A 25,153-nucleotide genomic window follows, 5' to 3' on the forward strand; every position below is an offset into this window, starting at 1 on the left:
AACATCCCCGTCCTAGTTGTAGAATTCAAGCTTATCATAAAAGTTGACTTTTTTTTTTAACTTTCATTTATTTATTTATTTTTAATTTTTTTTTAACATTTATTTATTATTGAAATACAGAGAGAGTCAGAGCGTTAGCAGGGGAGGGGCAGAGGGAGAGGAAGACACAGAATCTGAAGCAGGCTCCAGGCTCTGAGCTGTCAGCACAGAGCCCAACACAGGGCTCGAACTCACAAACCGCAAGATCATGACCTGAGCTGAAGTCGGACGCTTAACCGACTGAGCCACCGAAGCGCCCCTCATTTATTTTTATAGAAATGTGTCTGGTACATAATATACACTCAATAAATATGGGCTGACTAAATGAAGGAAGCTTCCTTCTGTAATTATAAAAGGTAATATTTCCTGCCCAACTTTTGTTCCGGTAAGAAGTTCCTTCTAGGTCTGCCATGTTTGAAGGCCACCACCCTTGCTTTAGCTTGACATTGCCTGAAGGACACTTCTCTTAGAACTCAGGCATGATTTGGGGCGCTTGGGTGGCTCAGTCGGTTAAGCGGCCAACTTCGGCTCAGGTCATGATTTCGCGGTCCGTGTGTTCGAGGCCCGCGTCCGGCTCTGGGCTGACAGCTCAGAGCCTGGAGCCTGCTTCGGATTCTGTGTCTCTCTCTCTCTGACCCTCCCCCGTTCATGCTCTGTCTCTCTCTGTCTCAAAAATAAATAAACGTTAAAAAAAATTAAAAAAAAAAAAAAACTCAGGCATGATTCAAGGACTGGCCAGAAATAATGCAACTACTTATTTAGTGATCAGAATAACCACAGATCACCAAGGAAATGGTTTTTCAGATCACATGGCGGCGTAATCGATCCTTTTCTTTCTTTGGAAACTCAGTTGCAAGGCTAAAGTAGAGGGCCTATGTGGAAAAAAATAAATGAAAGAAAATAAGGAAAAAGATAATGAGTAAATGCAAAGCGGAAATAAAGAGGAGGAAAGTGGGAGGAATAAAAAAAAAGAAAAGAAATACTATTTTGTGTGGTATTTTGTGATTTTGTTTTACCCCTAAAGCAGCCTTGTGAGGGAAATTATTATGGCTTATATCACAAACGTAAAACCAAGACAAGAGAGATGGATAACCCCCCCCCACCCCATCCCTATCCCCCAATAACCACTGTGTAACAGAAATAAGACTTGAGCTCAGATCTGTGTAACTGTTCAACTGGAGACCCTTCTAGTGAACAGACATTCTCCCAAGGAAGGATGATCCCTCAGTATATGAGCGCAGCCTCTGGTCCTTATCCTGGCCTCTGCAGTGTACAAGACTTGAAGCCACAGTAATTGCTTCCATTTTTCTTTCTACTTTAAAATTTGAGATTGTTGTGATTCGTGGACTTGATAATTTTACGTTTCCCCACATTTTATAACTGCAAACTGGAATATAAAAACTTCTCTTCTCTTCCATGTATATTAAAAGTGAACTAATTGTGTTGAACATGGTGGAGGGAGTATTTCAATACTAGCATTAAAAAAAACTCACAAAAATCTTTGTTTTCATTGACATGAGCTAAAAGAACAAATGAAAAATTCCTTCCTATTTTATTTTAACTGCTATTGGGGTGGGGGATGTAACAGGTTTCAGTTATCTGATAAGACATCTTGAGCCTGGCTGAATTATTATAACCATCGATAAAATATTATAGAATTAGCCATGCCACAGTTGAATATGTGTATAGCCCAAAAGAAGAGTACAAATGGAGGTCCACATACCATGAGTTTACATATTTAAAGGGTTACAAATAAGCTAACAAGCTGTTGAATAAAATATGTTCTAGTCTCCTGCTTTGACGAATGTAACTTACCTGGTACATCCCATATGTTCAAGCCCTGTCTACAGTGGAAACAGTTGCCCCTTGGCCACTGCTCAGACCTATGCATCCATGGTCCATCCTCAGGATGGCAGATGAGGAGAGAACCATTCAGGCCCACAAGGCACTTTCAGAACTGTTTCGGCAGGAAGCTCTGGGGTGCTGTGTAAGGAAATTGTGTTTTATAAGGGTGGTAGCAGCTTTCCATAGTTGTTTCCCCTTGGCTCCCCCATGAGGCAGGATGGAACTGGGGAAAGGTCAAGTGGGGCCCACCTGGGTTCTGGCTCCACAGCAGGAGCCCGTTTTGCCTGGGTGTATGGGGGATACTGCAGTTAGGATTTTTAATGAGCTCCTTGTTTGAATGCAGAAACATACATGATTTAACCCACTGTCCAAAACTTAAGGTAAAAATATTGTTAAGTTCACTCAGACAGAACAAGTTATAAATATGTGTTGAACCAATTGGGCTGTGTCAGCACCTGACGTCTATGAGTCTGTAAAAAGATGCTTATTTAGAGACAGGAACCATAGGCTAGCAATTGACAAAAGTTGGGCCAAGAGCAACACTAAAGATACTACTGGAAATTAAATAAATAAATAAAGGTGGCTGGAATCTAGCCGCCGGTGCAAAACATGCTTATAGATTGAGGATATAGGGTTGTTCCAGCAGAGGAAATAGGGAAAGCTGATTTATGCTGTTGAGGAAACTGATGGTTTCTGCTGCAATAATTGTACATCATCTCTTCTTTTCTCCCCCTCAGGGAGACTGCAGACATCCTACCAACAGTGTATATAACACAGTTGCCCAGGATTAAGGAGGTCCAGAGGGTATGAGATTTTCAGTTTTAAAAATGGGAAAGTTTCCGGAAAACCAGGGCAAGATGTTGACCTGAACCTGGGGCCTGATTTACTAGGAGGGCCACTCTATGGAGCCAGCAGTAGCAAAAGTGATAGGGGAGGTAGTGTGTGCAGTGGATAAGAGATGAGGTTCTGGATCAAAGCGCTTGACATTCCAACAACTCCACCTCTTGGCTGTAAGGCCTCAGTCAAGACGCTAAAGCTCTGTGTGTCATCGTTTTCTTCATCATTAGTCTGGAGCAGAGAACAATACCCAACTCAAAAGTCAGAAGTAAAATAATGTAAGTAAACTCTAAGCCTAGTTCCCAATGTGCAAAATGAATCAATGCATGCCACTGTTGGTATTATTAGAACAAAAACTTATCCAAGAGAGAGTTCTGAGGCCAAATCCAACTGACACATACAGAGCAAAGTTGGGCTTGGGTTCAAAGGCAAAGCCAGAGCAAGGTAAATGTGGACCTGGAGTGTTAGGCAGGAGGCACGGGCACAAACAAGGCACTTTGTATGACGAGGGGGACTGGTGAAATCAAGGCTCCCTTGTACTCAATGCAAGTCTGTGTCTGGGTCAGAGATTACTCGCTTTCTGTCCCCAGCAACACAGACATAGGGCATTTCTTGTGCAGAAATGAGGGGACACTGGGAATTTATAAAAGACTAGATTATGGAAACAATAAAGAAGAGGTAATTCTTGATGAACATGTAACCTTTTATATTCTCTAATTTGTGACCCTAAAGTAGTGACAAAAATAAGACATCATATATACCGTATGCCTTTTAAAGAGATCAAACATTCCAGAAAAGTTACAGAGTCATCAATCAAGTCAAACAGTAGAGAAAAAGCCCTAAGATGGTGACCTTGGGAAAGATTTTGGGCTGCTATTATCTCATGTGGCCAGTTTGGTATTTTTCTTTTTTTAACTATTTAAATTCAGGCTACTGTTTAAAAATCAAAAGATTTCACGGGAAAATTGGGGTTTCTGGTCTCATTTCAAATGGCAGAAACTCATAACCTTTGAGAACATTCCAAAAGTCAGTGATGGGTTCTTCCTGCATAAGGGCCACGGACTCTACCCATGGTTCACCAAGCACCAAGCCAGTAGCCATCAACTCGACCCATGGTTCACCAAGCACCAAACCAGTGCAAGTTGTAATGGTTGAAAAAGAAGACAGCTGTTTGAATCTATTTTCATCCACTCTCTGTTAAAAAGTGGACTATCAGAGCAAAAGTGAGACAAACATTCACAAACTGGAAACTTCAAAAGTACCAGAAATCTCAGTCTGACAGAAAAAGGAATCTTCCAAGCAGGAAGACTCTCAAATTTAAACTGGGCCAGGGAAAAAGCCAATAAAGAGGAGTTAACTCAATGCCATAGAAGTAACATCAAAGATTTAAAAAGAGAAGCAAACCCCAGACAAACAAGAGGACTGAGATCAAAGGAAGAGAGAGTGGCAGATTCTGGACCTCATACATTTAACACCAAAGCAGGTTTTCTTCTGGGACTCATCCAGTTGAAGCCCACCTGTGACACCAGCAAGCCCATCAGGTTACCAGATGGACTATGTTGCCCAAGACACTGAGACTGTGAGTGGAACTTTACAATCGAACCCCCGGTTTTGTTGCCCAATAAGATCAATGAAAGGCACACTATGCAATTTGGCAGGAACAAACAAGAAAAGTAAGCTAAGAAAGGGGCTAGACTGACCAAAGCAAAAGAACAATCATAAGGCAAAATCAGTTTTTAAAGTAAATCGCTAGTGTTCTTTTTTAAAAGCAATTCAACAAATATTTGTTGGATTTGTTAGGTTTGAATCCTACCTCTTGCATTAAATATTCAAAAATGAGTGAGATATTGTCTGTGTCCTTGAGAAATGTTTTTAGAGAGATGATTCCAAAACATTCAACTAATATTTATTCAGCATCCATTATATATCAGGCATCATTTCAAGTGCTTGGAATATTGGAAGATGTCAGAGAAAAAACAAAGACACTACCCTCATAATGCTTGCATTTTAGCAGGAGAATCAAACCATAAGCAGTAAATATAACAAGTAAATTACATAGTGAGTAAGATGACACATGCAAAAATATATCTAGGTAATAGATTGGAAGTTCAAAGACAGACAGAAACAGGTTACTGTTTTGAATATGTTGTTCAGGGTGGGCATCACTGAGATGGTGTTAATTGAACAAATATTTTTTAAAATGTGATTTTGTCAAAGGCTATTTGGAAAGAACTGGTTCAGGGTATCTGGTCGCCTTACACTGTAACAATTATATAGCGTTATGAGCCCATGAACTAATAGAAGCTGGTTTCCAGCTCTGCGATCCATATACTGAAGACCTTTGGGCAACATCATACAGATGATGCTCTCTGAAATATAATCTCTGTTCAGTATCATCAATATCTGCCCCAAGGTGGAATATGCCAGAGTCTGAATGGACACGAAGGATCATATCATAAGAATCCTGCACAATGAAATTAGTGAATGAAGAGGTTCATAGCGTACAGCAAGGTTTGGCTTGAAAGCAAAGATTAATTTAAGGAGACTCATTAAAGTTTAAAGGAAATACATGGGCAATTGTAAACATAATAATGATATGTGGGGCAATAAAAATAATAGTTTGTACAACACATATATTTAAGGAACTAAAAAAAAATAGAATAGAAATTCAGGAAATCAAAAAAAGAAATAAATCAAAAACAATACTTTTTAGAATGATGACTGAATTTAAAAATGTAGAACATGACCCTGAGAAGATATCCTCCCTACCTGTAGAACAAGTGATAACAGATTTTTAATTACTATTCTTATAATACTATATAATTACTAGTCTTCCTAATTTGAAAACAAATGAAAATAGTCAGTGACCATAAAATTCTAGCAAGACATATCTCTCTTTTTCTTTTTCCACTCAATATAAATGGAAATCTAGAACTGACCAATAAGCCTTTTTAAAGGAGAACACAATGTATTTAGTTCCAGTGTTCTGAAAATCTAAAAACCAGAAGGAGGCATCTATAGGATGTTGGGGGAAAGTTAGTCTGTTTATTAATTCAAAACAAAAGTCACTCTCTTGAATTGCTATTGAATAAAATATCCATATAGATTATCACAACCTTTAGACTGAAAAATATTAAAGGAATTACTGTCCATATAGATTTCATTCAGAAATTGTTGACTCTAATGCCACAAAATGACAGTTTGGAAGAACTTCTTAACTGAGAAGTTTCTTCAGTATGAACAACACTGATAACAGTAAGCATTTATGCCAGGATCTGTTCTTAACCCTTCAGGTATAGGAAAGCTTTTAATTCTCACAACACCCAGTCACACTAAGTTGTTTATGTGACAGAAGTATCATCATTACCCTCATTTTGTATATGAGGATCACGAATCAAATAGAAGTTATGTCTTTTTCCCACGGTCCCACAGAAAGTACGAAACAGATATGGGCTTGATTCCAGCCAGAGAAGTTCCTGAAGCAGTGCCTTTAAACACTTGGCTGTGAAAAGGGAGATGAACACTGATATAATTTATAAATTTATGCAATTTCCTAACAAATTGCTACATAACATAATACCTTAAAAAGGAATTTCAAACTGGAAAAAGTAGGAAGACTGATTAATAATAATCATTATGATAGTTTAAGTAAACAAAATTAGAGCAAGTTGGGGCTGAAGAAAAAACACAAAACAAAACAATCTGTGCTTCATAGAAAGTAATCCAGGGGCACCTGCATTGCTCAGTTGGCTAAGTTTCCGATTCTTGGTTGCAGCTCCAGTCATGATCTCAAGGTTTTGGGGGTTCTTCCATCAACTGATGAATGGATAAAGAAATTGTGGTTTATATACACAATGGAATACTACCTGGCAATGAGAAAGAATGAAATATGGCCCTTTGTAGCAACATGGATGGAACTGGAGAATGTTATGCTAAGTGAAATAAGCCATACAGAGAAAGACAGATACCATATGTTTTCACTCTTATGTGGATTCTGAGAAACTTAACAGAAACCCATGGGGGAGGGGAAGGGAAAAAAAGAGGTTAGAGTGGGAGAGAGCCAAACCATAAGAGACTTTTAAAAACTGAGAATAAACCGAGGGTTGATTGGGGGTGGGAGGGCGGGGAGGGTGGGTGATGGACATTGAGGAGGGCACCTGTTGGGATGAGGACTGGGTGTTGTATGGAAACCAATTGGACAATAAATTTCACATTTAAAAAAAATGGTTTTGTGGGTTCAAGCCCCCCATTGGGCTCTGCTCTGGTGATGTGGAGCTTGCTTGGGATTCTCTCTCTCCTTCTCTCTGTCCCTCCCCCACTTGCACTGTCTGTCTCTCTCGAAACAAATAAACTTAGAAAAGTTAAAAATTAATAAAAAGAAACTGATTCAAAGCCATTGTTTGAGAAGCTAGGTGATCTTAGTGACTGTCTTCCAAGTCAGCTTCATAAAACAGTAACCACTGCAGAGTCTATATAGCAAAAACGTGTAAGAGACAATAAAAAAAATAAGAAACAAAATAGAATAAAGCAATGTAGATAATATTTATAATTACAGCAATAAATTTAAAAATTATCTACAATTCCACAGGGGGTAAGTAGTCTTATACTGCTTTAATAAACAAACACCATACATATGTGGTTTATAAGAAACACACTTATTGTAGAAATAAAAGTGTTTTTTTTTTTTATAAAAATTTGGAATCGGGGACAAAGATACACCACATAAATTTATAGAAAAAGCAGGGTTGGAAAAAATAATACCACTGAAAGTAAAAATTAACATCAGAAGATAAAGGCTGTCATAAAATAATAATCATTATGGTCCTTATTTAAAAACACCTAGACTGGGGTGCCTGAGTGGCTCATTCTGTTGAGTGTCCAAGTGTTGATTTCATCTCAGGTCATGACCCTGTGGTTTGTGGGTTCAAACCTCATGTCAAGCTCTGCACTGACAGGGTGAAGGCTGTTTGGGATTCTCTGTATTTCTCTCTCTCTACCCTTCCCCCGTTTATTCTCTCTCTCTCTCTCTCTCTCTCTCTCTCTCTCTCTCTCTAATAAATAAATAAGCAAACATTAAAAAATACCCACTTATGCTAGGCAGATGTATGTATCAAGTAAAATACCAAATACAAAAATTAAAAAAAAAAACTATCTGTTCCTACTATTTAGATATTTGTTAACACTACCCTTACATGAGCTGCCCGTGTGGCAGTTCCAGGATAGATGCCCAGGAGCCAGACTAAAGGAAGTGATCATTAGTTTTCCAGTTCTGCTGCCAGATGAATGAACTAATGGGCAGCATTAAAGGAGAAAAGTCAGTGTTGTGAACTTGGGTGACAGTCAATCAGATGCCAGCTGAAGTAAGCAGAATAATTTGAGAATGATCAATATTCATTTTTTGCAAATAATAGTCAAATAATTTGGCCATCTCAGGTCATGAGAGTGAACTTAGTGTGAATGGCTTGATGGACAGAAACATTGTCCAGAATAATATTTTAATTTTTATTCTCACAGTTTTGGTAAACCAGATGAAAATATGAATGTAAATGATCTGAGGAACAGAATTATTAATGCAGAATTAATAAACACATATCAAGTATAGCCTACAAGGGTTTATGAAGTATTTATATAAAATCAATACTATATGTGTAGGAAAGAATCAATATATGAAGCAAATTTTTCCATTCTAACTTACAACAAACAATAATTCAATAGTATAATTATAATCCCAAATTTTCAGCTACCTGAAAAATTTGAAAATATAAGAGGTCAAAAAATGTACACTGACACTCAAATGTGCAGAAACATCGTTTTGTTTCTTCTCCCCAACTGAATTTGACAGGCAGAAAAATCCAACCCGGATGATAAAGGATAACTAGTTAATGCCTGCTTAAGACTTAGTGCACTGTGTAAGTATTGGGTTATATTGATGTTTCCTATTTCCTCTTCTTCTTCCCTTTTCCCTGGGCAGATCACTGGCCGGGGTGGGGGAGGGGGGCTGTGTAATTTCCAGCATTAGAGGCAGTATGGGCTAAAGGGTTGGTTTCTACGGTTGCTGTCCATGGTACTGGCAATGGGCTCATGCTTTGAGGTCTGGTCACTTGGCCTCTCCCAGACCTCCAGGTCCAACCACCATCCTCAGTCCATCCATATCCCCCAGCCTGTGAGACCCTCAGCAGCCTACCTCACACTATACTAGAATAACCAGGTCGTGGTGAAGAACCCTCACACCTTTCTGTATTATTTCCCTCAGCCATTGATAGTCTGTCTCCCTTCTGGCAAAGTTTGCTCTGGGTCCCTGCTGAACTAGAGGCATCTCTAATAGACTTTAGCCATCACTGTTTTGGGAATGAGGGGTGGGGGAGATACCTCTGTGCTTTCCAAAATCCATCTTGTGATCAATATGACTGTCCCCCAGGCCTCAGCAGGTTTCAATCTTGAAGAGAATCAAAGAACAGGGCCTACACTGATTTCTAATTATACTCTTGTCTCTTGTCCCTACCAAATTTCTCCAAAAATCCCCCACCCAGGCTATAAACAGCTTTTGCTGTCCTTAGTGTGATTGGAAATTACAATTTTATAGTAGATAGTACACTCTATATTACTTGACTTCTAAAATAAATTTCTCTACCCCAAATCTTTCAAACACTAATTATTTTTTTCTATTTAAAAAAGTGTTTTTTTCCTCTTTCTCTCTTTTTCAAGTATTTCCTGTAATTCTTATTTTCCTAAATCACAACTGAGTGAAGTAGAGCGTTAAAAACATTTTTACAAATTGAGGAAGGTGGCCAACATTTAAAAAAATATCATTATATGTTTTAAATTATAAAAATGAATAAGAACTTATGTCCACACAAAAACCTGCACATGAATGTTTATAGCAGCTTTATTTGTAGTTTCCAAAACTTAGAAGCAACCAAGATGTCCTTTAGTAGGTGAATGGATAAATAAACTATGGTAGATCCAGATGGAATATATTCAGCAGTAAAGAGAAATGAGCTATCAAGCCATGAAAAGGCATGGAAGAACTTTAAATCCATATTACGAATTGAAATAACCCAATCTGTGAAGGCTACATACTGTATGATTCCAATAGTATGCCATTCTGGGAAGGGAAAAACTTCAGAGGCAGTAAAAAGATCAACGGTTGCCAAGGGTTGTAGTTGGGGGGCACGGGAGAGGGATGAATTGGCAGAGGACAGAGGTTTTTTTTAGTGCAGTGTAACTATTCTATATGATACTGTAATGGTGGATACATGGCATTACACATTTGTCCAAACCCAAAGAATGTACAACACCAAGGGTGAACTTGAGTGATCATAATGTGAGGTTCACCAGTTAAGACAAATGTACCATTCTGGTGAAGGATGTTGACAATGAAAGAGGCTATGTATGGGTGAGGACAGAGGGTAGATGGAAACCTCTGTACCTTCCTCTCAGTTCCATTGTGGACCTAAACTTCTCAGCACTCAAAAAAATGTATTTACAAAAAAATAATTAAAAATGACAAATATTCCATTTAGTTCTTACGTTATAAATTTGACTTATGGAAACAATGTAGAAAACAGAAATGGAACTTTTTTAATGTAACTGAGTCAAATTGAAAATATTTGAATACTGCAACAAATCAAGAAGGAAGATTTTATACAAGTTATCAAAGAAAGAATTGCACAAAATATTTGTGAACTGAACAATTTCATTGGTGTTTTAAGTTTTCCACAGTATTTCCCAAGATTTATGAGCCATTCTTAAATAGAGTCAAAGATAACATTCCCATAGTTTTTCTCAGAGACAAATCTAGGCTTGATCTAAATACTTGACAAAAGATGAAAATTAGAGCACAAACTGATTTACTATTTAAAGTATGAGCACGTGTATTTCAGGGCAAATGAAGCACATGTGTGGTTCAATCAAAGAGCCTATTAATTTATGATCTATTAATATAATTGAACCTATCAGAAGTTTCAATATAATACCCTGTATTCTTATTTTATGGGGATTTCTTAAAAACCAATGGATAAAACAGCATTCATTTCTCAGTTTGAATAAACAAACAAATGGGCTAATAAATGATTTATGTGTAAAATAGGAGTAGAAAGATAACTCTTTAATGTGATGTGCTGTCAGAATCAGTATAGTATATACTCAGGAAATACATAAAAATTACTGTTTTGTTTTTGCAAAGTTCTATATCATGAATTTAAGAAGTTTTTACAAAGACAGTGAAACAAGAGAAACATGTATAAAAATTGGCTCGAGGGGTACCTGGTTGGCTCAATCTGTTAAGCTCCCAACTCTTGATCTCAGCTCAGGTCATGATCTCATGGTTTGTGAGTTTGAGCCCCTTGTCGGGCTCTGTGCTGACAGCTCAGAGCCTGGAGCCCGCTTCGGATTCTGTGTCTCCCTCTTTCTCTGCCTCTCCCTCGCTCATGCTGTGTCTCTTCCTCTCTCAAAAATAAATAAACATTAAAAAATGTATTAAAAAAAAGCAACTTGTATTTTACTGGAAGAAAGTGGTAAAAACTAATAATAATGCAAAAACTAATATCTCATGTTCTTCCAAGAGACAGCCATAATTAACAGTTCAGTGCATTTCCTCCAAGTTTATACTGTAAGAACAATTTTTGTTGTTGACATCATACATTATACCCAATTATAACTTGCATTTTTCAATCAATATTATGTTCATTTGCCATTTTATCACGTGTTCAGTAAACACCAATATTGACAACTAAGTAACCTTCTATCATACTAATTCTTTATCATTTCCTTTAAAGAAACTGTATGGCATATTTACATTATTTCCTATCTTTCATTTTTATAGAAAATAATTTGGATATAATCATGTACATAGGCTCTTTTGCTACGATGCAGACTTTTAAACTAGGTCTCCCTCCGGGTGAATTGAGGTATATTATGTTTGTCCCTTGGCTTTCATTTGGCCATACTATCTCAGATGTTTGGACAAGAGATAAATATAACGTTGTTGATTTTCTTTTATTTTTTTCACCTTCTATAAATTATTGTTTTATTTGGTATTAAAAAGGTTCAGAAAGGAAGTGAAATAGTTTTGTAAAATAAGCCCTTAAAAAGCAAGCAATTATAGTTATTTTTATGTGGGCTAATCAGTATCCTTTTAAATGTGCAATCAAGTGGCATCTATAATTATTTGAGCCACTTGGCTCACACATACAATTGAAACTACTAAAATTCACTCTCTTTTCTTTCCTACTCCTTCAGGGCTTATAACTAAGAGTTGATTTTTTTTCTCTCTCTCTCTTCATAAAGCTTAGTTTTGGAGGAATTCCAGTACCAGGAAAACCTGGAACCTTTTTAAAGAAAAACTTCCATGGATGTATTGAAAACCTTTACTACAATGGAGTAAACATAATTGACCTGGCTAAAAGACGAAAGCATCAGATCTACACGGTGGTAAGTTAACATCTTTCTCAGTGTGGTGATTTCTAACATGTTGGAGTAAGTCTTTCTTCCATCCTGAACCTCTTTATAATGTGTTTATATTACACACTTTGAGGTCCTATCAGCCTCCCAAGTGAAACTGGGGAGCAACAGAAAATGCAGGAATCGAGTCAGTGTGAATAACGTTATGAGGAGTAACAAAGCATGAGAGGCACCTGAAGAATTCTATTTTCCTGTCCAGCTGTGGGTAGTGTTTGCAGCTTCCTCTGTGTTAACATAAATGTCTTTATTATCTCTGTGAAATGCAACAGTAGAACCGCAGATTCTGTTAACTTCTATAGCTTGAGAGTTATGTATTTCTCTACTTATCATTTGTATTAAAATTTTGAATGAGGGCTTAAACCTTTGTCTTTGAGATTTCCTCTGATGAATTTATCATGCTAGCAAGTTATATAATTTTCTAATTAATTAACTAATATTTATCTTCCCGAATAGACTACGAGTTTTGTGAGTGTCAGACCGGTCTCTTTCTTGTTCACCACTGCATTCCCAATACTAGCAGACTGCCTTGTATATAGTAGGTGCTCAATAATGGTGTTGATATTTACAACTATATTTGTGGATTGGTTTATTTCTCTCTGTTTTTATTTCATATATTTTGTATCCCTGTTGTTTAGTACATGCACAGTTAGGATTGCTATGTCTCCCTGGCGGATTGGCCATTTTGTCATTACATAATGTTCTTCTCTGTCTGTGATTGTTTTATTTGGTCTGAAGTCTACTTTATCTGATATTAATATAAACACTCTTCAGTGTTTTTGATTAACATTTATAAGAAATGTCATTTTTTTCATTTGCATACATTTAACCAGCCTATATCACATATTTGAAGTGATTTTCTTGTAGACAGTAAATAGTACAGTTATTTTTAAATCCACTTCATCAATTTCTTTTAATTGGTGTATTTAAACCATTTACATGTAATGGTAATTATTGGTGTGTTGGTGCTCAAATGCCTGTTTTCTTTTTTGTTTTCTGTTTGTTACCTCCATTTTTTATTTCTCTTTTCTCTCCACCTTCCTGTGTTTTTCTTGAATGACTTTTAGAATTTTGTTTTGATTTATGTAGTGTTTGAATGCATCTCTGTGTATACTTTTTGCTGGTAGTTTCTTCAGGTATTATAAATATGCATCTTATGACAGTTTACTGGTATTTCACCAATTTAAGTGGAGTTTGTAAATCTTACCTACCTTTATATTCTTTTACCTTTTCCTGTTTATTATATAATTCTCTTAATTATTATTTACTATCTATATAACTGGAATCATAATAAGTGTTATTTTGCTTCAACTGCCAAACCTAATTTAGAAATCTCAAAAGAAGAAGAAAAATCTGTTTTACTATTTTTGCTTAGTGTTGTTCTTTATTCCTTCCTGAATTTTCCAGAATTCTTCTTTTATCATCTCATTTCTATTTAAAAAATCATTTTTTGCCATTTTTCGAAGTGTATGCTCATGACAAATTCTTAGTTTTCCCTCAATCTATAATGTGTTGGTAGCTATTCCATCCTTGAAAGATATGTTCTTCGTGTATAAGACTTTGGGTTGAATGCTGTTTTCTTTCAGGCCTTGAGAATGGAGCCACTTCCTTCTGGCTTCAATGGTTTCTGGTGAAAAATCCACCATTATTAAAAAATTTTGCCCCATGAATAAGCTGTCATTTCTCTTTCAGTGCTTTCAAGATCTTTCCTTTGTCTTTAGTTTTTGCGAGTTTGACCATTATGTATTGTGTGATTTCCTTAGGTTTACCCTGTTTGGATTTCATTCTGTCTCCTGAATCGGTGGGCTCTTGTCTTTCACTAAACTTGGGAAATGTTCTGCCGTTTATTTGAGTATTTTCTAGTCCTCTATTTCTCTTCTCCTTTCTGAATGTCACAAATATGAATGCTGGATCTTTTACTACAATTCCACAGGTCCCTAATCCTCTGTTCATATTCTTTTTTTTCTTAGCTCTTTTGTCTTGTGTTCAAACTGGGTAATTTCCATTGTCATATCTTCAAGTTCACTAATTCTTTCCTCATTCCCTTCATTCTGTTACTGCACATATTTGTTAATTATTTTTATGTTTGTTACTATATTTTTCAGTTCTAAATTTTTCATTTGTCTTTATTTTCTGTTTCCTTGCTAAGACTTTCTGTGTTTTACTGGATATTTATATTTTATTACTTGTCTCAAATATCTAATTGTTCCTTGGAGGAGTTTTACTATAATGTCTGCTTAAAAATACCTGTCATGTAATTCTAACATTATTTTTTCTCATCTCAGTGCTGGCATCTGTTGATTGTCTTTTTCATTCAATTTGATGTCTTCCTGTTTCTTGGTGTGACAAGAGTTTTTTTTTTTTTTTTTTTTTATTTTAACCTGGACATTTTAAAGATTATACTATGATGAATTATATTTAAACCTGCTCTATTAGCTGTCTTCCTCTGACAATATTGCAGTAGTAGAGAGGGAGATATTACCTCCGCTCTGCTAGGGGAGGGTAGAGTCCAGATTTTCCGCTCAGCACCCATTGACTCTTAAGGGTAAGGTGGAGAGGGATGAAAGTTCCAGCTCTCCACTAACACTTAAGTTATAGCTCTCCCTGGCTGGGGTATGTATGAAAGCCTCATTACTATTCTTCATGGCACATCCATTAACATTACAATGTGTATGTGTGTGTGTGTGTGTGCGCCCTTCTTATTACTAGACTGTGATAAATGTCATGACTCTGCACTAAGACATCTTCTACACCATCCCTACAGGGGATGGGTATGGTTCCTCTAACTGCTGAGTGGGGGTAGACAGTCCAAGTTCTACCCCACATGTGGTTTCAGTTGATACTACAGGTAGAGACTTGCTACTCTCTGACAAGGCTTAAAGTCCCAGCTTGCTAATCAGTCTTCTTTGACACAGCCTTGGCCAGGAATTTTGACATCTTGTTGCAGCATGAATGAATGGGAATAGGGCCACAGTTTTTCTGTGGTGTTTGGCTGGCATAGAGCAGTTATTGTCTGAAGATAATTCTGTCTTACTATGCCGTTCCTTTCCTGGTTCTTTGATTATAGAGAGCAAACTTCCAATTGGGATTCACTTTTGATCTGCACCAGTTTGTCTCTCCAGGTTGCTGACTGCTTCAGCAACAAGTCTTAGATGTAAATAAGCAAAAAACCAAAAATCTGGGGGAACTTTCACTGTTGTTCTGTGGGTCTCAAGATCCTTATGCATGCTTTCTTCTCTCAACCATTCAGAGTCTTCTTAGGTTTGTTTCATACATAATGTCTGGCAGTTTTTATTTGTACTTAGTAGGAGAAATAGAGAAAATTATACTACTCCATTTTTCCAGAAGTGGAAGTCCTTTAAACTGATACTCCTAAATCCCATGACAAGAGTAGGCCACTGTATCATAGACAGGCCAAACCTGATTCTCTTTGTGATCTGGCTAGTGGAGTATCTGGAAAACCCATAGGTCTTAAATGACCTTGATGTTTATTTTCCCCTTGATAAGTATACCTTATAATGAATATTGTATTTCATTTGGGTTTTTGGATTTTGTACAGGTAGTACATTTTATTTTTTTGTTTGTTTTTGTTTTATTTATTTTTGAGAGAACATGAGTGGGGGGTGGGGCTGAGAGAGAGGGGGACAGGGGATCTGGAGCAGGCTCTGCACTGACAGCAGTGAGCCTGATGCAGGGCTCAAACTCACAAACTGTGAGATCATGACCTGAGCCAAAGTCAGGTCCTCAACCTACTGAGCCACCCAGGTGCCCCAGTAACACATTTCCTAAAGTGGCCATTGGATTTGAGGGTATGAGATAGATTTGCTTGAAGGGAATCATAGTGGGTTAGATGTCGCCAATATTTTATTATTTTTTAATGTTTACTTATTTTTGAGAGAGAGAGACAGACAGAGTGCCAGGAGGGGAGGGGCAGGGAGAGTGGGAAACACAGAATCCAAGGCAGGCAATGGGCTCTGAGCTGTCAGCACAGAGCCTGATGTGGGGCTCGAAGCCATGAGCCATGAGATCATGACCTGAGCCGAAGTAGGACGCTTAACCGACTGAGCAACCTATGTGCCCCAAGATTGCCAGTATTTTAAAAGGCTTGGGCCAAATTTCGGACTCCTGTTGTTCTGAAGAATAAGGCTGGTGCTAAGAAGGGGTTAATCCTCTTACTCTCATTCTAAGAGATCCATTGACATTGCCTATCCATCCTTGGCTCATGCTCAGGAATCTTGACAATTATCCTACCCACATGTACTTCAGTATATCCATCTCCCAATTGACCTAAGTACTAGATTGCTGATGATATTTTTCTTGAGTCTAGTTCGGGACTTGAGCCATGTGAACACATTCATGCCCACCCCATCCCCACTAATTAAGTATTTCATAATATACCACTTCCTTTAAGTTCAATCTGCCTATTGGTAGTAAGATCACATGCTACTGGAAATTTAGTTTAGAGTAATGTCATCAACGTCAACACGTCTAAAAGGCAGGACACTACCTTCTGCTGTTCTAAGAGTTGGCAGATCATGGTGAAACACAGGTGTTTATAATAGCATGTTCAGGGGCGCCTGGGTGGCTCGGTCGGTTAAGCGTCCGACTTCGGCTCAGGTCATGATCTCACAGTCTGTGAGTTCGAGCCCCGTGTCGGGCTCTGTGCTGACAGCTCAGAGCCTGGAGCCTGTTTCAGATTCTTTGTCTCCCTCTCTCTGACCCTCCCCCGTTCATGCTCTGTCTCTCTCTGTCTCAAAAATAAATAAACGTTAAAAAAAAATTAAAAAAAAAATAATAGCATGTTCAGTCCCATTGTTCATAAACAGGTTCAAAAGTATGTGACCCTGGGTGTTATAGGTTAGTGATGAGTCACTAAATTCTATTCCTGAAACCAGTGTTACATTATATGTTAACTAACCAGAATTGAAATAAAAATTGGAAAAAAAAAATATGCGAGCCTGAGACTTACATATAAATAACTAAAATCCTTATGGCAGTATCCAGAAAGGAAATATGCATACATATTACATGTTAGAAACATCTTTAATGATGATATATATTTAAAATTTACTGGTTACACAAAGCAAGAAAAGGAGAAATAACACAGAGGAAAAAAATGAATTGCTGAATATTGGAAGCTTTCATCATCTCCTTTTCTGGGCGAATGATTTACCAAAAACCTTAATAAATGTTGTGTTGATTTTAAACTACTTTAGCACTTACCAAGTTGCCTGAAACTTTTGTAGCGTCCTTCATTCCTGAGAGTTTAATTGGCGGTATTGTTAATACAAAGCACGAGGAAGCCATTTAGCACTAATGTAGTTGGGGAAAAAAAAATCCCAAGAAAACTGTTTTACTTTGCAGGTAGACAGCCTTTAGTTTTAACCTTCAAAATTTAAAGGGGAAATAAAACGTTATTTTTATCCAAAATTGCTTCCATCACCTTGCTTAAGTGAGAATTCACTTCATATCACTACACACACACACACACACACACACATACACACGCGCCCGCGCGCGCACACGCACCTTTATATACTTAGTCTTTTTTCCTTTAGGAATGCTGTGAGGGAAGGAATGGTTTGCATTGTTAATTACAAGCACAAACTCCTTTATTCCCCTACTCATACTTAAAGTTTTCCCCCAAAGACACAGTATCAGCTACAGAATCAGCTTGGCTCCAGGTTACTAAGTCACTGCTGTGCTAAGTAAGGGCTTTTGAAAGGGGTGGCACTTCTGTCCTTTGCCAGTGTTCACAGACTCTCTCACAGCTAGTAAGTCTTGGAAAGTTCAGAGTTTAGCAGGAGAGTCATGGAATCAATGCATTAGGTAGCAAGGGTATGATATTACCCATAAATTATAAAATGTGATTCAAGGCTCAAGGAAGCATCTGTGTTGGCCTCATGCAGCACAGACCTCTTTAGCAAGTGGCATTCGGTGAGTATCACCATTGCAATTTGTCATTCCTTTCTGTGGGACCTGCCCACTCCCTGGAGATTTAACAGCTGTTCCATGGGGATAATTCAATTTAGTCTTTATGGCTCGATTTGACTACAAGACGATTCTCCACATCCCGAAATGCAGTAAAACTAACAGCTTAAAGTAGACATAAAAAATACCTCACTATTCTTCCTCAAATCTTTCATACTATGCTAATACAGCACCATATAATAAACAATCAGAAAGTAAATGGTCCATTGAAGTGTGTGTACAGTACCTGTAATGTGGATGATTATATACATAATATAAGAAATATATTGCCCTGCTAGTTTCCTGAAAATGATTAATTTCATACCCTCCACTTCATAAGAAATGATGCTTTTTTTGAGCTCTGCTTTCCGAGTGTTAATCCCCTCTTCTAGAGGCAAGGAGAGTAATGTGATTGTTGGGATGTTGGCTGAGGTCTAACCCACTTCACTATAGGTCTTAAAATGATTTTTTTTTTCATTTAAAGGAAGAGCATAGCAGAAATGGTCTTATTATTTACTTGGTCTTTGGTAGCAGGACTATAGACATAGAATTGACTTTGGGGCTAATTGACCATGTCAATTCACTTTTGTGCCTTTGTCTACAAATAATTAAAATTAAGGAATTGAATGGATGATAGCAATAGCGAGCACATATAATGATCTCCCAACCTCATGGCTGCAATTGCTGAACAGTCACAAAACGTCTTCCACTCAGCTATCTGCTACGGAAGCCGCACAGTCTTCTGAACCCAGCACCTGCAGTAACATAATGGTTGATAGACTAGTTACATTCCTAAACACGTAGTTTTGTATTCTGTGATCCCACCAAATAACAAAAGTAGATTGGTGACAGCTTAGGTTCTATGTCCTGAATCTGACATTTAGTTTATTTCCAAACTGTATGAACCGTGAAGTGGGTTTTGAGTAAATATATTCCAATCTTATTCATGTCATTCATTTGAGAAAATTGAATGGCCATCTCTAGTCCACATTTGATCAAGTGATGGACTTCCTTGAAATGAGGCATATAAAAAAGATGTTACCCCGTGGACTTGAGTATAACAGGCATACGGATATATAATAATAGCAGGCTTTTATGAAATTTATCGTCTGTTTGTATCTACTGCCACGAAACTCACTGGAGTATGGTTGTTTATTTCTTGCAGCTCTGAATCCAAGAAAATACACTCAGAGATAAGTATAAGTGTGCACATGAGATCACACACACGCACTCACCTCTGTATATGCACGCACAGGCGTATACATGCGCCTTGACAGTAACCTTTGTCCTACCTTCCTGTGACCCAGAAGTTTATGAAAATTGCTCAGAGAAAAGTCCCTAGTGTCTGGTGAAGCCTATAATCTCTTCAGTTTGTCCTCGGGATCATGTTTCATCTCTGTGAGCATGCTCTGTGATAAATGATACTTTCCCTTGATGGAAGGAATCACTTGAAAAAGCAACTAACATATCATGTCTTCTCTCTGCACTTTCCCGCTATCTTCCACTGTCATTTGACCAGTCTGACATTCACATTACTTGCTTCTGTGTCGTATGCACCTCATACCCTGGAAAAAATATTGCTAAATTATTAGCTTCCAGAGAAGTTGCTTCCTCTCTTTTCATGGGCACATTAAAATTAGTTTCAAGGTCATATGAGGAATAATATGACTTAAAAGTTAAGAAAAAGAAACTAACAGTGGAATGGTTTTTCTCCCTGAAATTGTTCTACCTTAAATCAATGTTATGACTTGTTTTTTTCTAAGATGACTGATGTTCATGAGCTCATCTGGTAAAATCATTACGTGAAGTTATTAAAATTTCTTTAGAATGTTAAAAATATACATTTCTATATATTTTTAGGGATATTTGGAATATACAGAATAAAACACACAATAAGCCAGAGAGGAAAACACTATTCTCATCTATATGTATTTTGTTTTTGTATTTTAAATGTATATTTTATAAAGCATAGGTGTTATTTTATTGACAATTTTATATCTTGCTTCTTATGGTTAATGTTTTTCTTAAAATATATTCTATATCTTCAAAATTTTTATTAAAAATTTCTCTGTATAAGCATCATTTAAACGTTAACTCACCAGAGTGTCTTTGGAGAAAACAAACATAATGAAAAAATAATTTTCTGAACATTAAAAAAAATTTTTTTTTATCTTTATTTTTGAGAGAGAGAGAGAAACAGAGTGTGAGTGGGGGAGGGGCACAGAGCGAGGGAGACACAGAATCCAAAGCAGGCTCCAGGCTCTGAGCTGTCAGCACTGAGCCAGATGCGGGGCTCAAACCCACAAACCGTGAGATCATGACCTGAGCTGAAGTCGGATGCCCAACGGACTGAGCCACCCAGGCGCCCCATGAACACTTAGAATAGATAACCAGGAGTGAAGATTATTGGGTGAACGATTATGGATTTTTGACTCAATTGTTTAAAGTCTGTTCCAGTTTAGCCTCCACCTGCCCCCCCCCCCCCATTTTATCCTTGTGGGTTCCACCTCATACCTTCCATTCATTTGAATATTCACTTGTATTTTAATGCTTATTCATTTTTGAGAGGCAGAGAGAAACAGAGTATGAGCGGGTAAGGGACAGAGAGAGGGAGACACAGAATCTGAAGCAGGATCCAGGCTCTTGAGCTGTCAGCACAGAGCCTGACATGGGGCTCGAACTCATGAACTGTGAGATCATGACATGAGCTGAAGTCGGATGCTCAAGGGACTGAGCTACCCAGGTGCCCCTCATTTGTATATTCAAATGAATTTAAAAGACTGTGGTTAATTTGCAACAACATGGATAGACATAGATTGTGTAATCCTAAGTGAAATAAGTCTGTCAGAGGAAAACAATTATATGATTTCACTCATATGTAGAATTCAAGAAACAAAAGGAACAAAGAGAAAAAGAGAAAAACAACCAACCAACCAACCAAACAAAAACAAACTTAAATACAGAGAACAAACTGGTGATTGCCAGAGGGAAGATGGGTGGGGGGATGGATGAAATAGGTTAAGGGGATTAAGAGTACACCTAAATTGATGAGCACTGAGAAATGTATAGAATTATAGAATCATTATATCTTACACCAGTAACTAATGGAACACTGTTATACTTCAATAGAAAAATAAAATTAAAAAGAAGTTGGGTCTAAATGAAACTTGAAATCAACTCAGACTCTTTTCTTCTATGCAAAACTTCTAGCTAATGAGCTGAGCATGTGTTTTAATGCTCTTTTTTTTTTTTTCCCACAACATCAGCAATGTTAGTACCTTCACTTGAGGGCGTATTGTCTCAGAGAGCTGTCTTATAGATAATCATGGTGCCACAAATCACAATGCTAATGCCAGAGGAGAGGAAAGGGGGGTGACATATGGACCTGTGGTTGCATTCACTCCTTCGTCCCTGGGACCTCTGTGAGAGACAGACAGGGACAGACATTGTTATCCACAGTTTATACTGAAAGATGCTTTTTGCCCAGGACCAGGGAAAGTCAATGATATATAGGCAATGGCTATGTCATTCACAGTCTTCTTCCTCTTCTTCTGGAAAGCACTACACCATCAGCTTTTATTCATTTTTATTATACATCTATTTTTTCCTGGGGCCTTGAATGACTTTCACGTCAAAGTGAAAAAAAAAAATACAAGGCTGGGCAGATTCGTGAATAGCACCACCGCTTACTTGGGAATTGAAGACCAATGAGGTGTTTCAGAAATGGCCCCTGTGTGGTTTGCTAATTGACAAATAAATCTCTCTGGGGTATCTCTTGCCATGTACGGGCATTGAGGCAGAACCCTTGCCTTTGGCCAGAGGAGGAAAGAGCCGCAGAAGCAATGTCTGGGAACAGCCTAACTCCCTTACACCGACATGGCTGTGGTCTTGGCAGGGGCTCCTCACTGGTTCCGTGGCTCTCAGCGTGTCCAGTGCCAGCGTCCCGCTTCCAGGCTCTTCCTTCCGCATTTAAGGAGGTGGCTATGAGTCTTGCACAGGGATTTTTTTGCCTCCCTCAACCCTCTGTGACCAGTGGCTCTTGTATTCCGTGATGGAAGCTTCTGTGCCTGGGTTTTGAATCTTTCATAATCAGCTGCTCCAATATATAGAAGTTTATTTCCTCCAGTTTCTCCTCAATGCTGGCTCTTTTCTAGCCAGGCCTAGATGCTTCAGTGTTTCTGGAATTCACTATGTACATACCCTGCTCTAAACCTGTTCATCCCATGTTGCTCCCATACCAGCTGAGCTCATTTTTACTTTCAGCTCTTCCCTGACCTAGCCCCAAACCAGCCATCATTTTCCAAACTCACATGTAGGGTTGACATTCTGAATCAGGATGAGCCTCAAAATATTCAGCTGCTTCTGAGAGATGGAACAGAGTACTGGAGCCCCCAGGCTGTGCCAACCACAGACCCTTGAATTGCTGCCTTGTGGGGAGGCCCAGAGAGAACTGGTAATCAGACAAGTGTAGATTTCAGGGAGCCACTTAGGAGCTTTAGGGCAGTAGACATATAGCAAATAATTAGGAAGTTTCAAAAGTTTAAAAATGGAACCACCATTAGGGTAGACCAGTGTGAACCTACTGCATTCCTGCCCTGCGTGCGTCAACCCCAGTGGGTTGTCTGTGGCTCCCTGGACCATAGGGCTAGGGAGAATCATGGATTCAAGTCCAGCCTGTATAGAAGAAGTTGCTATGATCCATAAGCAGAATCCACCCTGGGTTTGGGAAAGGTGTACTGACGAATACGCTGTGACTGCTGGCCTCATCCGGCCACTCCAGATCCCACCTTCTCCTCAGAGTACCTTTCACCACTCAGCTCCATTATGCTTTCTTTGTTGCGACCCTCATACTTATACAGCATGACACAAGTCAGCATTTGATTCATCATCATCAGTCATCATTATCAAAATATAGTTTATTGAGTATCTACTGTGCTCATAGAAAATGACACTTGCCTTCAATGGGTGGGAAACTTTAAGCCTCTCTCTGCCCCAGTATGCACATACTGGGCATTGAGTCCCGTTTTAGAACTCAGAATTAGAAGCCGATGCAACTTTGCCTGTCTCTTTGTATATACTTTCTGCTCTCCTGGCCACCATTTTGATGGCCACCCTTCCTCATCTCCTCTCAGTTGCCTTAATGGTTTGGCATATATTTTTGTTTCTTTTGCCACCTTGAATACTCTAATGATTATCAGTGGTTCTCTCAATGATTCCATTCGGTTTCATAGCTTCTTGCTTTCTTGCTTTGACTACAGCTCTGATTTCCCACCTGTAAGGCCAGGTGTGCTTCTGGCCGTCATACCCCCCAACCACTGAAAATTACTGGCAGGATTCAAAAATACTTTATAAGAGTTAAGGAGGAGAAGTCACAGGGCTAGTGGGTTTAGGAAAGACTTCAGGAACGTACAAGAACTTGAGGTAGGTTTTGAGGAAAAACATCTCAGATAATTCTGAGGTGATAGGAAGGCATTTCAAGGCAGAGCCACAGAAACTCACAGTGGAATGTAGTATTTCTTGGAAACAATGTTTTATTCTGGTCTAGTTCTTTGCAAGAGTTTCTCCTTTCACTTAAGACCTTAAGTATGTTGTAAGTTTCACAAACTAAACATACCTTTCTGTGTCACTCATAGTGTTGAAATGTATATAAGGAAGGTACTGTGTGTTGAAGAAGTGTATAATCTTTGAAGGCAGTGAGATTAAATCCCAGCATCATCACATAATAACTACAGAATCTGGACCAAGTTACTTTACTTCATCATGATTCGGTGGCATCATCTACTTCATAGATGCATGGTGACTTCTGGGATATTATAAGCATTGAATCACTAATAGCTAATAATAGTGTTATAATTATTTTTATTGCTCCACTTTGCTCATCATTTCTCATTCTATGCTCCCCATGAAGACTGTAGTCCTATGACTATGTCTGTCCTGTTTGGTAAATGGCCTTCGACACGAACAACTCTAAAGATTTTAGGTCAGTGATTACTAACATTTTAGGAGACACGTACCCCTTGAAGAATATAATGAAAATTATGGGCACACTTTATTTTGCATAACATTTCTGGAGCACATACATACCCCTGAAGTCTATCTATGGACGATAAATTAGGAGCTCCAGATTGTATTTTAGGTTAGGAAAATGGTAGATAAAATCAAACCTTTTCCATGTGTTTGTAAGTTCCTAATAATCTTATGTAAATTTTCCTCATTGAATCACCACGACCTCGGTAAGAAGGGACCTGGCACTGGATCTGTTTCATGTGTGACAGCTGAGATGGCTTCTGAGAAGCTCTTTGCTTCGTGTCACAAGATTTAGAAGATATCTCTATCTGCGAAGATCTAGGTTGTTTGAAAAGGATACACACACACACACACACACACGTATATATGTATATTATTACTATTATTACTATTTAAAAAAATGTTAGCTAGTAGAAGGTGGTTAACTTGCTAAAATGGGCAAAAGAGGACTTAAGGATCCAGAAAGAGCAAGTTGAAAAAGATCAGGTAGTTTCTCTTGGCCCTAGGGAGAATAGACTGTGAAGGAACTAGGGACTAGGAGAGCTCCCCCTGCCTGCCTCCCAGGCTGAGATTCACACCTCTTGGAAAGGGAGGTTACCAGGGGACCAGGCAGTCTTTGGATAACAGTGAAACTTGCCAGACAGCGCAGGTCGAAGTTGCCTGTGGGAGCTGCCCCCTACGGGGAAAGTGTGAGCTGAGGGCACAGCTGGAACTCAACTGTGAGAAATCATGGGGCTCTCCAGTGACTTTCCAGTCATGGAAGACAGGAACCCGGAAAAGTCTCCCAAATGCAATCTCCTTGCAGTGGCCCTCTAGTGCCCTCTACTGACAGAGCCTAACGTTCAGGTGAGAAATGTTTACAGAGTCCAATTCCAGTGTCAAAAGCAGGCCAAAGAAGGGTGGCTTTGGAGCTGAAACTCAGAAATGGGTAACTGGCACTCTCTCTAGTCTCTTTTATTTCTTTTAAAATACACGC

The 25,153-nt window shown here is 38.4% G+C and overlaps 1 protein-coding gene across 3 annotated transcripts in view; it reads left to right on the forward strand.

The window, feature by feature from the left end:
* Positions 1-25,153, forward strand: part of CNTNAP5 (contactin associated protein family member 5) — an 801,428-nt gene that overhangs the window by 391,564 nt on the left and 384,711 nt on the right. For all 3 annotated transcript variants that reach the window (XM_019469410.2, XM_053909896.1, XM_019469409.2), the window contains exon 7: positions 12,010-12,153. In XM_019469410.2, coding sequence (XP_019324955.2) covers positions 12,010-12,153 — 144 coding nt within the window. The remainder of the gene's footprint in view (positions 1-12,009; positions 12,154-25,153) is intronic.

The sequence above is a fragment of the Panthera pardus genome, unplaced genomic scaffold, assembly GCF_024362965.1.
Source record: "Panthera pardus isolate Hobbes unplaced genomic scaffold, ASM2436296v1 HiC_scaffold_10, whole genome shotgun sequence".
Lineage (NCBI taxonomy): Eukaryota > Metazoa > Chordata > Mammalia > Carnivora > Felidae > Panthera > Panthera pardus.